At 34.2% G+C, this 13,682-nt stretch overlaps 1 protein-coding gene across 1 annotated transcript; it reads left to right on the top strand.

Moving 5' to 3' along the window:
- The first annotated feature begins 710 nt into the window (after nucleotides 1-710).
- Nucleotides 711-12,185, top strand: LOC133175070 (choline transporter-like protein 1). Its single transcript, XM_061310186.1, has 18 exons — nucleotides 711-827; nucleotides 2,110-2,354; nucleotides 3,563-3,808; nucleotides 3,965-4,073; nucleotides 5,727-5,790; nucleotides 6,511-6,619; nucleotides 7,499-7,637; nucleotides 7,746-7,817; nucleotides 7,928-7,994; nucleotides 8,089-8,150; nucleotides 8,255-8,361; nucleotides 8,485-8,538; nucleotides 8,807-8,893; nucleotides 9,195-9,310; nucleotides 9,401-9,567; nucleotides 9,726-9,818; nucleotides 10,095-10,187; nucleotides 11,800-12,185. Exons 1-18 carry the CDS (start codon nucleotides 786-788, stop codon nucleotides 11,860-11,862), a joined length of 1,935 nt encoding a protein of 644 aa, XP_061166170.1. The 5' UTR covers nucleotides 711-785; the 3' UTR covers nucleotides 11,863-12,185.
- The last annotated feature ends 1,497 nt before the right edge of the window (nucleotides 12,186-13,682 follow it).

Below are 13,682 nucleotides of genomic sequence, written 5' to 3'. Positions count from 1 at the left end.
TCTGGCAGAGAACGACAGTCGATAAAGTGTTGTCTGGAACTGGTGTTAAACAAACACAAACTACAAAATAGGAAAAAAATTAACTTTAAAAAAAAAAACTTTTGTATTCTAAAATATCTTCTACCAATGCATGCAGAAGTACTAAATCGATCAGAGTCTCGTGAATTCTAATACAACGAACAGGTACAGCAAAAACAAAATATCCAATCAATATCATTAATAATTCTGAAATCAGATGACACCATTCTTTTCCAATATAAGGAGGGAAAACAAAGATGCATATATTTACAAATCAAATAAGCCTCAGACAATTGACCTGTATCATGTTGATTAATGTGATGCTAATTTTTAAACAAATAAAACACATCAACAACTTGAAGCTGAGGACGATGGTTTGTTAGAATTTACCTGTATAAATCGATTTCTGCCGTGACAATTGAAGCACAGTCATGTAGCAGTGACGTAAGACATGGCGAAAAAATGTAACTTCTGAAAGGTAAGTGAACTTGAACCAGACATTCCCAGTATACCTCTGAGGTAAAAATTAATCAAACATTAAAAAAGAAAAGAAAAAACTTCTATATACTGACCATAATTTGATATGAATTAAGACGTCGTATAAAATTATAAATAATCTTTGTTCCTGTTCGTTTACCTCAAAATCTTGTTCTGAGATTTAATTGTAAATGTCACATTTAGACGTCCTATTACAGATTTTTGGCGGAAATGAACAGCTGTTTTTGTCTGGGATGAACCATGACTTGATTTTCTGAACTGTGTCTGTGATGGGATGTTATGGAGGGAGTTACCGTGTGACGCCATATTCGGTTAGAATTCTTAATTTGTTAAAAATTATAGAAGACGTTTCTATAAAGAGACTAAACATATTAGTCAAAATGTTGTGTTTATAAATCCATTCTGTGTGTGTCCTATCCATTTCATTTAAATAATTGGTCTTTAAAAAAGATAAAAAGCGTCAAACTATACCAGTATTTACAGAACAAATATAAAAGTAAAGACAAAATTGTGAAAATATGATTAGTAGAGATAACGAGTACTGATGGGGCAAATCAACAGATTTTTATGAAAGAAGAAATTGGTTGTTTGGGGATGTGGATGTTAGTTAAATTGAGCGACTTGTTTACTTGATGCTATAATACATTGTAATGGGAACCTCGTATGCGTAAATTATGTTGATGTTTACTCTCTATAAAGCTTCATTAGAGAAACAAAAGTTAAAAGCTTCTTCAAAATGATGAATTATAACAAATGATAATATTTTGTGAATATTTGTATATTATAGAGCTTATCCTGTAAGACACAAGGAGGATTTTTTTCTTTTTGAAATTTTTACTCTCATTTCCTTCACTAGCTTTTTCCAAAAACAGGATTTGTCATGATTCCCTCATGCCGATGACTGTATAGTGTTGTTAAATCATTAATATAAAAACACGGATATTTTGGTTTTCTCGCATACAAAGAACAATATGCACGACGTAATTATTTTATTTTATTCATGTACTAGAATTTGTTTTTAAATATTTAATTCAAATGAGAAGTAATTCCAATGGAACAAAATTGTATGTAACATTTTGATTTTTTTTTAAATTTAGGAAAGTGTTTTAATTTACTTTTTCAAGTAACTCGTTGAGCTAGAGAAAAATAATATTAATGAAATGATTTATATAAAATTTTGCTTTTGGGGAAAAACTCTAAGAATATAAGAATAATGAAGAGTGTCTATTTAAAGGAACAAGAAATAAAACAAATTACTTGGAGAAAACTGTATATTAACGTTGTAATGTTATGGATACGTTTCTGATAAATTCATAATAAATTCAGGAGGGGGGGGGTATAATATGAAATAATCACACTCTTTCATGTAGAGTATTTAGTTTTTTTTCTATCGTTCACGTTTCTGATCATTATCTGGACCTAATTAGTAAGTTTTGTTGTCCTACCTAGTGAGGATCAGGAACAAATCGGATTGTAAGATCAGTACGATGACTTTCTAACACACGTGTAAATTCACGTGAAGATAATGAACGGCCCCAGACTCTTCAGGACCAGTCACCAAAGATCGTAATGCCAAATAAGTACTGTTTTCAGGGTCCAGGGAGCGCGGCCCCGGAATTTTCTGGCCCTCTTCAGAAGAGGTCTTGTCGTGACGTGGTATGTTTGTTGGTGTTCTTGTTTGCCCTGGGGGGTGCGGGCTATGGAGGGTACTTGGCCGTCAGCCTGGGGGACCAGGACAGACTTGTTTACGGTGTGGATAGCTGGGGGAACGTCTGTGGAAAACGTAACAAGGAAATAGAGGGTGTGCCAAGATCAGGAAAGGACTGCACAAATCTGAGGTCAGTCAACAGGTCAAAGGTGAGGAGTTCAGAGGGCAAGGTCAGAAAAACACTTTAAGAATGAAGTCTTTAAGGTAGAAAACTATACATATTAAAACTACATTAATTAAAACGGGGAAAGTAACTCTAAAGGGAAGAATACTGAATTTTTTTCTTTATTGTAAATCCAATCGAAATTGTATTTGCTGAAAGAAATACGAACATTGCATGAATACCATAAAGTCAGTAAAAAAAAATTGCTAGAGCAATACGTCGATATAAGAAATATGTTCATGCATTGGATATACATGTAAAACTGAATCAACGTGAGGACATTATATAGGTATATCAATATTATATCTGTATAAGTATTGTACTAGTAGTAAAATAAATGATATAAAAACACTGCATCGAAATAAGATACAAAAACTTTGTATCAATTGAAAATTTTTGTATCGATATAAGAATATTTAAAAGGTATAAATTGTAAGAACAATTCATCGGTGTGAGAAATATGACTGTACTGTTATTAAGGATATCGTTATAGTTCATGAGCATTGGATCGGTACAAGACATATTGGATGGGTATAAAGTATTGGATCGGTATAAGATATATTGGATGGGTATAAAGTATTGGATCGGTATAAAACCTATTGGATCGGTATAAATTATTGGATCGGTATTAGACATATTGGATGGGTATAAAGTATTGGATTGATATAAGACATATTGGATGGGTATAAAATATTGGATCGGTAGTCATATTGGATGGGTATAAAGTATTGGATCGGTGCCAGACATATTGGATGGGTATAAAGTATTGGATCGGTATAAGTCATATTGGATGGGTATAAAGTATTGGATCGGTATAAAACATATGGGATGGGTATAAAGTATTGGATTGGTATAGGACGTATTTATCGGTATATAGCATTGGATTAATATAAGACATATTGGATGGATATGAAACATCCGATCGGTATAGAACATATTGGATCAGTATAAAGTATTGGATCGGTATAAAGTATTGGGTCGGTATAAGACATTTTGGAAGGATATAAAGCATTGGATCGGTATAAGAAACCATGGGAATGATATAAGAACTCTGTATAGGTATTAGTACATGTGCCTCCTAACTTCTACTGTACCTTTTAATGCATTAAATCAGCTGGGTTGGACATTGGACCCAAATAAGAACAGCACATTCTATCCTTATTTGTATTTTGCAGGAATCTGTTTTTCTACGATAAGTCAATATTTGCCAATTACGTGCCCGGTGATTATATAACTGTGGATACAACAGCACTTTGTGTTAAAACATGTCCGACTTACCCGATAAGCAGTGTGACAGAACTACAGGGTTTCTACAACAACACAGGTTCCAGTTTGTGCTGGTATGACGTGCCACGTGAGGCCTATTTTGACGGGAACTCCAATGGACGCGACAGATGCCCCAGATTGCCGATAGAAACCCAGTAAGGATTCATAGTTGGATTTCATATTGCTTAAGGACTATCTTCTCGCTTTTGATAATGTTCTTAATGATCTAAAAATGTATAAGAAAAAAAAAAAAAAACCACTCCATTGCATTTATATTCATTTCATTTCATTTAACTACCTTCTTATTTCAGCGAGTCCATTCTATTCCGTTGTATACCAAAGTCTTTCAACCAACCTTTTGAGATTTTGACAAGTGCCATCAACGACATCCTCAACAAAATCGATCCAAACTTTGCCGAGGTATGACCAAAGCTTGACTGGGATATGAACAAAGCTTGACTTGGGTATGAGCAAAGCTTGACTGATGTATGAACAAAGCTGACTGAGGTATGAGCAAAGCTTGACTAAGGTATAAACAAAGCTTGAATGAGGTATAAACAAAGATTGACTGATGAACAAAGCTTGACTGAGGTATGAACAAAGATTGACTGAGGTATGAACAAAGCTTGACAGAGGTATGAACAAAGATTGACTGAGGTATGAACAAAGCTTGACTGAGGTATGAACAAAGATTGACTGAGGTATGAACAAAGCTTGACTAAGGTATAAACAAAGCTTGAATGAGGTATAAACAAAGATTGACTGATGAACAAAGCTTGACTGAGGTATGAACAAAGATTGACTGAGGTATGAACAAAGCTTGACTGAGGTATGAACAAAGATTGACTGAGGTATGAACAAAGCTTGACTGAGGTATGAACAAAGATTGACTGAGGTATGAACAAAGCTTGACTAAGGTATGAACAAAGCTTGACTGAGAAATAAACAAAGCTTGACTGAGAAACCCTGGTATGAACAAATTACACTTGACAGAGGGACAGTCTCCCTAGCCCCCCCCCCCCACCCCCCCGGCTCTGACAACTATGTGAAGTATGAACAAAGGTTGACTCAGGTATGAATAAAGCTTGACTCAGTATGAATAAAGATTGACTCAGGTATGAACAAAGCTTGACTGAGGTATGAACAAAGCTTGATTGCGGTATGAATGAAACTTGACTGAGATATGAACAAAGCTTGATTTAGGTATGACCAAAGTTTCACTGAAGCTTGACTGAAATCAGCATTCCTAATGAACATGTTTATAGTTTCATGACACTTGCTCTCAAAATGTAGTAATTACATTTTTAAAATACTAGTAGATTATGTTAACATTCTATTGTCTCACGGCCTTTATATCACCCAAGATAAAATCACGTTTTTTCTGACTTTACGGAAAAGACCGAGTGGTGTTCGATGTTCTCGACTAACTGATAAAAGCCTTGTTCGTTTTAAATTGGTATATCGACTTGGCTTCGTTAACCCTGTGTGTGTGTGTGGGGGGGAGGGGGGGGTCATATGAATAAAAAAATCAATTTAATTAATTATTCATTCTAACTTGATAGTATGATAAATAATATTTATTGCGATCTTACTGTCCCTGGATGTTTGGTTTATTTTGTTCTTTAATGGTTGAACTTAATCATGCTTTCTTATGATACTTAAAATTAGATAACTCTTTAATCTTATTTCCGTCGACACATGCGTTCCTTGGAACACTCTAATTGTTTCGTGTGGATTTTTTTTTTTTTTGGCGATTTGTAGCAACCTTGTTTATAAATATGTCATGTTTTAAATTTTGAATTTACCGGGTGGGAGTAAATAAAAAATTTAGAACATGACATCTAACTTCTAAATTTCGTATTTACTCCCTCTTGGTAAATTCAAAATTTAGAACATGACAAATATATGACATAGACAATTGAAACCTAGACAATTGAAACCTTATGTTGAAGAGGCGTAAAATTTGGAAATTCTAATTAAAAATAAAAAGTTTGTTCAGGTTTATATTTCCCCCATTTTATACTCAGTATCTTGGTTCCTACAGACCTTTATGAATATTTTTTTGCTTTTTAGAAATGTGTATCCGATCTGAAGAAAACATGGCGAGAAATTTGCTACTTATCTGCGACAGCATTGGGTAAGTATAATGCTTTATGCTTTAAAGGGGGAGATTGGAGGCAATTAAATACGAATTATTCATGTGTGGAAAGAAAAGAAAAGAAAAGAAAATCACAAAGTGTATTGGAAATTCCGAATTTGAAATCTACAGGCATATCGCTTCGACATATTTAAATGTAAATCATCTTTAGGTATATCGCCGTTATGATGACATGTATCGTTTTGATATAAATCTAAATGTAAATTTCTAGTATATTAAGATGTATCGCTTTGACTATCTAAACGTAAATAATATTTAGGTGTATCGCTTTTATGTTATATCTAAATGTAAATCATATTTAATTGTTTTGCTTTGGTATATCTAAATGTAAATCAAATTTAGATGTATCACTGGCTATCGCTATTATGATAAGATGTATCGCATTGATATATCTAAATGTAAATTATCTTTAGGTGGCTATCGTTATTATCATATTTAGGTGTATCGCTGGCTATCGCTATTATCATATTTAGGTGTATCGCTGGCAAATTGGCAATCAATTTCGGTATATCGCTGGCTATCGTTATTATGATGATATATATCGCTTTGATGATCATATTTAGGTGTATCGCTGACCATCGTTATTATCATATTTAGGTGTATCGCTAACTATCGTTATTATCATATTTAGTTGTATCGCAGGCTATTGTTAATATCATATTTAGGTGTATCGCTGACTATCCTTATTGTCATATTTAGGTGTATCGCTGGCTATCGTGATTCTCCTGCGATTTATCGCTGGTATCGTGATCTGGTTGATGGTCATTTTACTTGGACTCGGCAGTGTTGTTGGGACAGCCCTTTGTTGGTAGGTAATGTACATCACTTAAACAAGACAAAAACAGAGTTATATATATGATAAATCAACCTATTATAAACATGACAGATGGTTTTAGGAATAAACATACAGTTATCAGAGCTCTAAGCGTGCAGAATTTTTTATTACATGCATGTCCTAAAAAAATGACGAGTTGCAGTAACTAAAGAACAAGTAATGAAAGGCTACATCACATGATCACAGTTTATGAGGTACAATTCACCTCTATAGAAGAATGGTACATATATAGAATACGTCTTGCTGGTGTAGATTATAAAAATATTACACTGTTTTTTAGTGTAACATATCAAATTATTAATTATCCCGCGAAAACAATTGTTGAGCGAGGCGAAGCCAAGGTCAACAATGGATTTCAAGGGATAATAATTTCACATATGTTACCCTAAAAATCATGTAGGTTGTTTTCTTTTGTGTTTTGTTAATTTAAATATATTTAGAATACATTTAAAGGAAATGTCTTGATGAACTGTACCCGCAAACATTATGTTTAGATTGTTACCTGTCGTCAGCCGATGTAATGTTACCATTAATGTAAAATCTACAAACAATACAGATTTGTTAACAGGGCATAAAACACGCGCGTACGGACCCCCGGAAATTTCAGAGTTGGGATCAGGAGCCTAGAAGGAGTGATAGAACCATTCATTTTGTCGTCCATGTAGCTTAAAGGCTTATTTCTTTGCATCTTAGGCACTCCCCATTTTAATTGTAAAATAAGAACATATCTACTGTATATTTACAATATACATGTAGATAACAATGTAGTTGATACATTTTTCCTTCCAAATTAGGATGGGGATTGCTATAATTGTTAGCTTAAGAAATTGAGTTGTTTCTACCTCCATTAAGGTATCATTACTACGAGCTACAGGGAAGTCCACAACATACAGAGGAGGCAGAGAAATGGTTGATTGGTTCTATTTCCGGTACCGTTGTCATGGTGATTGTGTTGTTGATCCTGTTGGTGATGAGGAAGAGGATTGCTCTGGTAATGGCGTCCATCACGAATTCTTAAATAAATTAAAAATTTCAAATTAATGAGAATGACAAACACATTTCACTGAGATCAAACGAGAACTGATTTGATATATTTCAGGTTGTCCAATTATTTAAGGAGGCGAGTCACGCGGTCTCAAGTATTCCATTTTTGTTGATTCAACCGCTCTGGGTAAGATAAAAAGTACACGTATGATAATGTATATTATGTACATAGCTATTTTGAATCTTGTGTCCTTTAAAACTTCCTTCTCCATCTAAACAACTCTTTTGGTTTTTCAGACATTAACCATATTCCTGGGAATAGTCACTCTTTTCTCCTATATCTTCCTCGGAATGGAATCCGCTGGTGAGACCTTTACTTCCCTTGTAATGGTTCATCTTGGAAAAATTAATGGCTTCTATTTTTATAAGAGTAATATCGGATATTGTTCTGTTTTCAGGTCACCCTAGCATATCAAACACCACAGGATATGTGTCCTTTAAAGAAGATGAAACAGTAAAAGTATGATATTTACAAATTGAAAACGACTTTTTTTTATATTTTGAATTGAAAATTTTCGTTTTTCATTCCGACCTCAATATAAACATTTGATTGGGTTTTTTTAGGTTCTGAAATGGTACCACGTGTTTGCTGGTATCTGGACTATACAGTTTGTATTTGCCTGTGAGAAAATCATCATGGCTGGTGCTGTGGCTGTATGGTACTTTCAAAGGTAAGATGAGCAGACGTTCTGTTACGGAGAGGCTATCACTTACATGTAGTTCTTATTCAGAATAATTAACAGTACGGGTAATCTGTGGTAATTAATCGGAGGCTATATTCTGTGTGCTTGTAGGGACTCCGGAATGCCATCCTTCCCAATTCTGTTGTCAATCAAACAACTCATCAGGTAACTTTGATATTTTCATAGTATATTTTTCAGGCCACTAAGTTAATGGTAGAATGGTGACCATATTATAAGTGTGAAAACCTTGAATTCAAACTTTGGTAAATTTTTGCCTAAAGCCTAATTGTGTATAAAGTTACTAGTAAGATTCTGTTGCCTATAGTCTTAAGGTATGTTAAGTTACCTTTATTTTTTAAAAATCTTGCGTCTTTGTTAAGATTACTGTCAGAAATAAATATAAACATACATATGCATTTCTACCGTGTTTCAGATACCACCTTGGATCCGCCGCTTTTGGATCATTCATCATCACTCTTCTAGTTTTCGTCAACTGGATATTGGCTTTCATACATAAAAAGTCAGTAAATATTACATAAAAAGTCAGTGAATATTACATGAGTATTTTAATCTTAGATTTAGTCGCCATAGTACAATTTAATATCGTATAGTCTTTGCATTGCCATATATTCTTTAAACAAATCAGAGGTGACAGGGTGGAACATAACGTTTCATTTTTGTGCTGCTATTTTTCTAATCCTCTGTAACAACAGTACCGGATCGGTATGTGGGGAATATTTTGATTACTGTTATGTTAGAACAAAAAAGATTTTACATTTCAGCCAATATATGGGATTTTGATTTTTAATATTTATGTTTAGGGTGAAGAACAGTACCGGATCAGTGGGAGATTTTCTGATGAAATGTTTCCGCTGCTGCTTCTGGTGTTTTGAGAAAGCCATTAAATTCATCAACAGTAACGCCTACATCGAGATAGGTCTGATTCTGTTATATTCGTTTTGCTGTTTGTGTATTCTAATCAAAATTGTACAATGTTGTTTTATTCTTTACTTCGACCTTTTTGCAGCCATTCTAGGAGAGAGTTTCTGTCACAGTGCCCAACGCGCCCTTAAGATCATTGTCTCCAACTCCCTACGATTGGCCGCCATCAATTCTGTTGGCAACTTTACTTTGTTTCTAGGAAAGGCGGGAACTGTTGCTATAGTAGCGGTCATTGGCATGGAGATTTTGGCGGTAAGTCTGTGGGTATTCTCTACGTACGTGTTATCATGTCAATATTTATGCACAATGAATAGGCTGATCAGTTATTTTAAAAAATTTGAGATGATGGAATCGTTTTTTTTGTTTCATAATGACATGATTAAATCAAGTATATCTTGCGTCACTTACAGTTGAGATCTGACGTCATTTATCCATGGTTACCTATCACACTCTCCTGCCTTATAGCCTTTGTCATCGCCAACTGTTTGATTGGAGTATATGAGGTATGGACTAGTACAACATAAAAATACAACAATCCTCTAAAAATAAATACTGTCTTAATTCAACAGTTTAAAAATATTCGTTAGAAGGGGCTCATATCTGCGTTTCTTCAAAATATTTTCTCATACATGTATCATTAATACTTGTGAGTGTGGACATATTATATTTAAAGTATACTTCAAAAGTGGGTTGTTGTTTTTTCATGCATCATGTTAAAAGTAATTGTTTTCCTCGTATAATCTACATATATATCAATTACTCCTTGTCTGTGTTTTTAGTTATGTATCGATACGATCTTTGTCTGCTTCTGCGAGGACTGCGAGAGAAATGACGGCGGAGAGAGACCGTACCACATGTCCACTGGTCTGCTGGTATGTTATCTAGTTAATATGACATTAAAATAATTCATTAATACACAGTATCTCTGTAAATTGTATAACACACGTCACTGTAATAAACTGTATTTTATTTCTTCTATGTCAGTTTATATGTCAGTTTTAAATATTTTTAATATTCTAAACAACCAAAATGAATTTGAATTACCATATTTATATTGGATTCCGAAACTTCATAAAAATCCTTACAAACAAAGATACATAGCGGATTCCAGTAAATGTTCAACCAAGCCTCTTTCTCTACTCCTCACTAAGATATTAACAGTGGTAAAGGAGAAACTTCAAGAGTACTGTGCAACAACATATTCGAGAAGTGGTGTAAATCAGATGTGGATACTTAAAAATTCCAAGGAACTTTTGGAAAATTTGAAATCGCAAGATTTTACCAAAATCAACAGCTTAAAAACTTATGACTTTTCTACTTTATACACAACCATTCCCCACGATAAATTAAAGTCCAGGCTTTTTGATATCATTGACAGCTGCTTTTTCAATAAAAATGGAACTCGTAAATATACTTACCTTGTCATTGGTCATTTGCAAAATTATTTTGTTAAAAAACATTCTGATTGTACACACAAGTACTCTGAAGTTGACATTAAAAAGATGCTTGAGTTTCTGATTGACAATATCTATGTGGTTTTTGGAGACCAGGTCTTCCAACAATCTATTGGAATTCCCATGGGTACCAATTGCGCCCCGTTATTAGCAGACTTTTTTTGTATTTATATGAAGCAGAATTTGTCCAAAATCTTGTACGTGAAAAGAAGAAAACACTTGCTGTGGCCTTCAACTCGACATTTAGATATATCGACGATGTATTGTCAATTAACCATGGTTATTTTCATTCTTATGTCAATACGATATATCCTGGTGAGCTTGAGATAAAAGATACCACAGAGTCTGACACATCTGTTTCATATTTGGATATTTTACTTGAAAAAGACGTTAATGGTAATCTAACAACCAAGCTTTATGATAAACGTGATGACTTTAACTTTTCAATCGTCAACTTCCCTTACTTATGCAGCAATATACCTTCATCACCTGCATACGGGGTATATCTCTCTCAGTTGATTCGATACGCAAGAGCATGCTCTACGTATGAACAATTTCTAAAACGAGGTAAATTATTGACAAACAAGTTGATGAAACAACAATATCAGCTGTCTCGTTTAAAGTCATCATTTCGTAAGTTCTATGGTCGATACAATGACCTTGTCAGCAAATACAATTTATCATGGAGTCAAATGCTGACTGACGTTTTTTCATACTAATTGTTAGGCCATTATTTACACACTGAATTGTCGACGGATTTTTCCGTTATTTCCCGATCATGACAAGGAGCACGCGGCGGGTGTGACCAGTCGGCAGGGGATGCTCACTCCTCCATGGCACCTGATCCCACCTCTGATGTTTGGAGGTCCGTGTTTGCTCTGCTCCTATTTTGTATTGTTTAATGGACTTTTGAGCTTGTTCGTTATCTCCATATATTTCATTCTATGCATATAATATTATACAGTTATTGTTATCATTTGTTGAAAAATTGCAAAGAATGCCACAAGATACTTTTTTTCTGTTAAAATAGAAATTCGTCACTGGTTCACATGGTGAAAAGACTAAGCATATACCAGAACATCCTCCAAAATGATGTCAAAGCCAAGCCATTTCACTAATACAGCGGAACAGGTGCTTGTTTTCATGGAAAATGGAAACACGATTCAGTTTTTCCTCATGAAGCAATATCTGGAGCCAGCGATTTTATTAAACGCCTTACAGTTCATTGTTTGGTGGGTGGTTTGTAGGGAATGAGTTAGCAGGTCTAGAGAGTGATATCTTGTTTATATCTCAAAGTTTCATCCATTCTCCTATGAAACTGCTCGCAATGAATGCTGTGATATATAATGCTTTGTCAACATTCAGGGGTCGTCAACAGGATGTCATTTGAACCTATATGTTTTATATATTTTATTTTTGCGCATTCTTCCTTTTGTGTGTGTGTGTGTGTGTGTGGGGGGGGGGGGGGGGGGGGTGATATATTTCGTTTATAATGTGTACATTGGATCAAATACAGAGACTGTGCAATAAAACCCATACAATATACACCAGTATTATATATTTTAATTTTTGATTGCCATTTATACTAGTAAGTGTTTATTTGTAAATTGTCGTTCTGTTTGCAAACATGATTAAAGCATACACTGCAAAATTTAGTTGTTATTTTTTACTTCTACCTGTGACCAGTTTCCTTTACCTGTGACCAGTTCCCCCAGGTAATTACCTTCTACAGAAAGGTTTAAATATTTGTTTCATTTAAAGGTGTATATATTGATTTTTATTCTAGTTTATTGTCGCTTTATTCTCAACAAAAAAAGTAACTCCCATTTTCTTTGGGGAAAAAGGTCCAAAATGAAAGTTTAACACCATGCGTAAGTAGAACTTCAGTACATTCTTAAAAGCGAAACCAGAAGCGTGCAAAGATTTGACGATTTAAGCAAACCTTTGGCAGCTGGCAGTTAAGGAATAACTGTCTAGTTTTTTGGTTTTATTTATGCGTAAAATTATTACGCGAGCAAATTGATTGATCAGCATCATTAAACCAAAAAATCAGACAGTTATTCCTTATATTTACATTTTTACCCGATCCTTGATTCAATTAAAAAAATAACCAGCATCCCCACCAGGTGTATTACTTAAGCAACACGCAGCGAAAAAAGGATGCAGTTCATAACCAGCATCCCCACCAGGTGTATTACTTAAGCAACACGCAGCGAAAAAAGGATGCAGTTCTGTCACGTGCTGAGACAATCGATTTATGGGGTTATAAAGCCATTACCTTATTTGTAGATTTAACTCAGAGAAAGACATTGGAAAATGTAAACATTAGTAGATGTAAGCGAAAGTGTATCTACTTCTCTATAGAGAATATCGCTGATACATAAAAGGTTTAAAAAAAAAAAAAAAAAAAAATTCCCTGTTGTTTTGTACTCTTTAAATAATTTTGATATTTTTTGTTTTTCGTACCATGTCTGAGAAAATGACAAAGTGAGTGAGCAATATTTTTAAACAAAAAAAAACTTAAGATAATAGATAAAATTAACAAATACTTCGGGTAATAAACAAAGTCATGGATTTTATCTAGTGCACGTAGAACCCTTGCTAATTTGTGTCTGTGCTATATATTCTATAGGTGCCTCCTAGCGGAAAGACCCCCCCCCCCCCCCCCGAAAAAAGTCTATACACCCAGGTCCAGGAATGTATTGATTTGCTTTGCTTCTTAAATATTCTTCTAACACTAATTTACTATGTGTTCCATAAGAAAATCCGATAAAACGTCCTGTGCCAGAATTTGTATCAAAAAGATCCCACTGCGGTGTTTTATTTTATAATACCATGAGAATGATATTTTTATTAAATATAGTTTTTTTTCCTCAGAGCAAAACATTGTAAACGTGTTTTAGAAGAAAAAAT

Source organism: Saccostrea echinata, unplaced genomic scaffold (assembly GCF_033153115.1).
Source record: "Saccostrea echinata isolate AGI-Se365-2 ecotype Australia unplaced genomic scaffold, CSIRO_AGI_Sech_v1 ptg000060l, whole genome shotgun sequence".
NCBI classification, from domain to species: domain Eukaryota; kingdom Metazoa; phylum Mollusca; class Bivalvia; order Ostreida; family Ostreidae; genus Saccostrea; species Saccostrea echinata.
Note: the sequence above shows the minus strand (reverse complement) of the source record. Positions and strands in the feature narration are given on the sequence as shown.

Coding starts and splice junctions, on each gene's coding strand:
- LOC133175070 (XM_061310186.1), top strand. CDS start 786: ATGGGATGTTATGGAGGGAGTTACCGTGTGACGCCATATTCG. Junction 7,818..7,927: donor TGTTGATTCAACCGCTCTGG/GTAAGATAAAAA, acceptor TTGGTTTTTCAG/ACATTAACCATATTCCTGGG. Junction 9,311..9,400: donor TAACGCCTACATCGAGATAG/GTCTGATTCTGT, acceptor ACCTTTTTGCAG/CCATTCTAGGAGAGAGTTTC.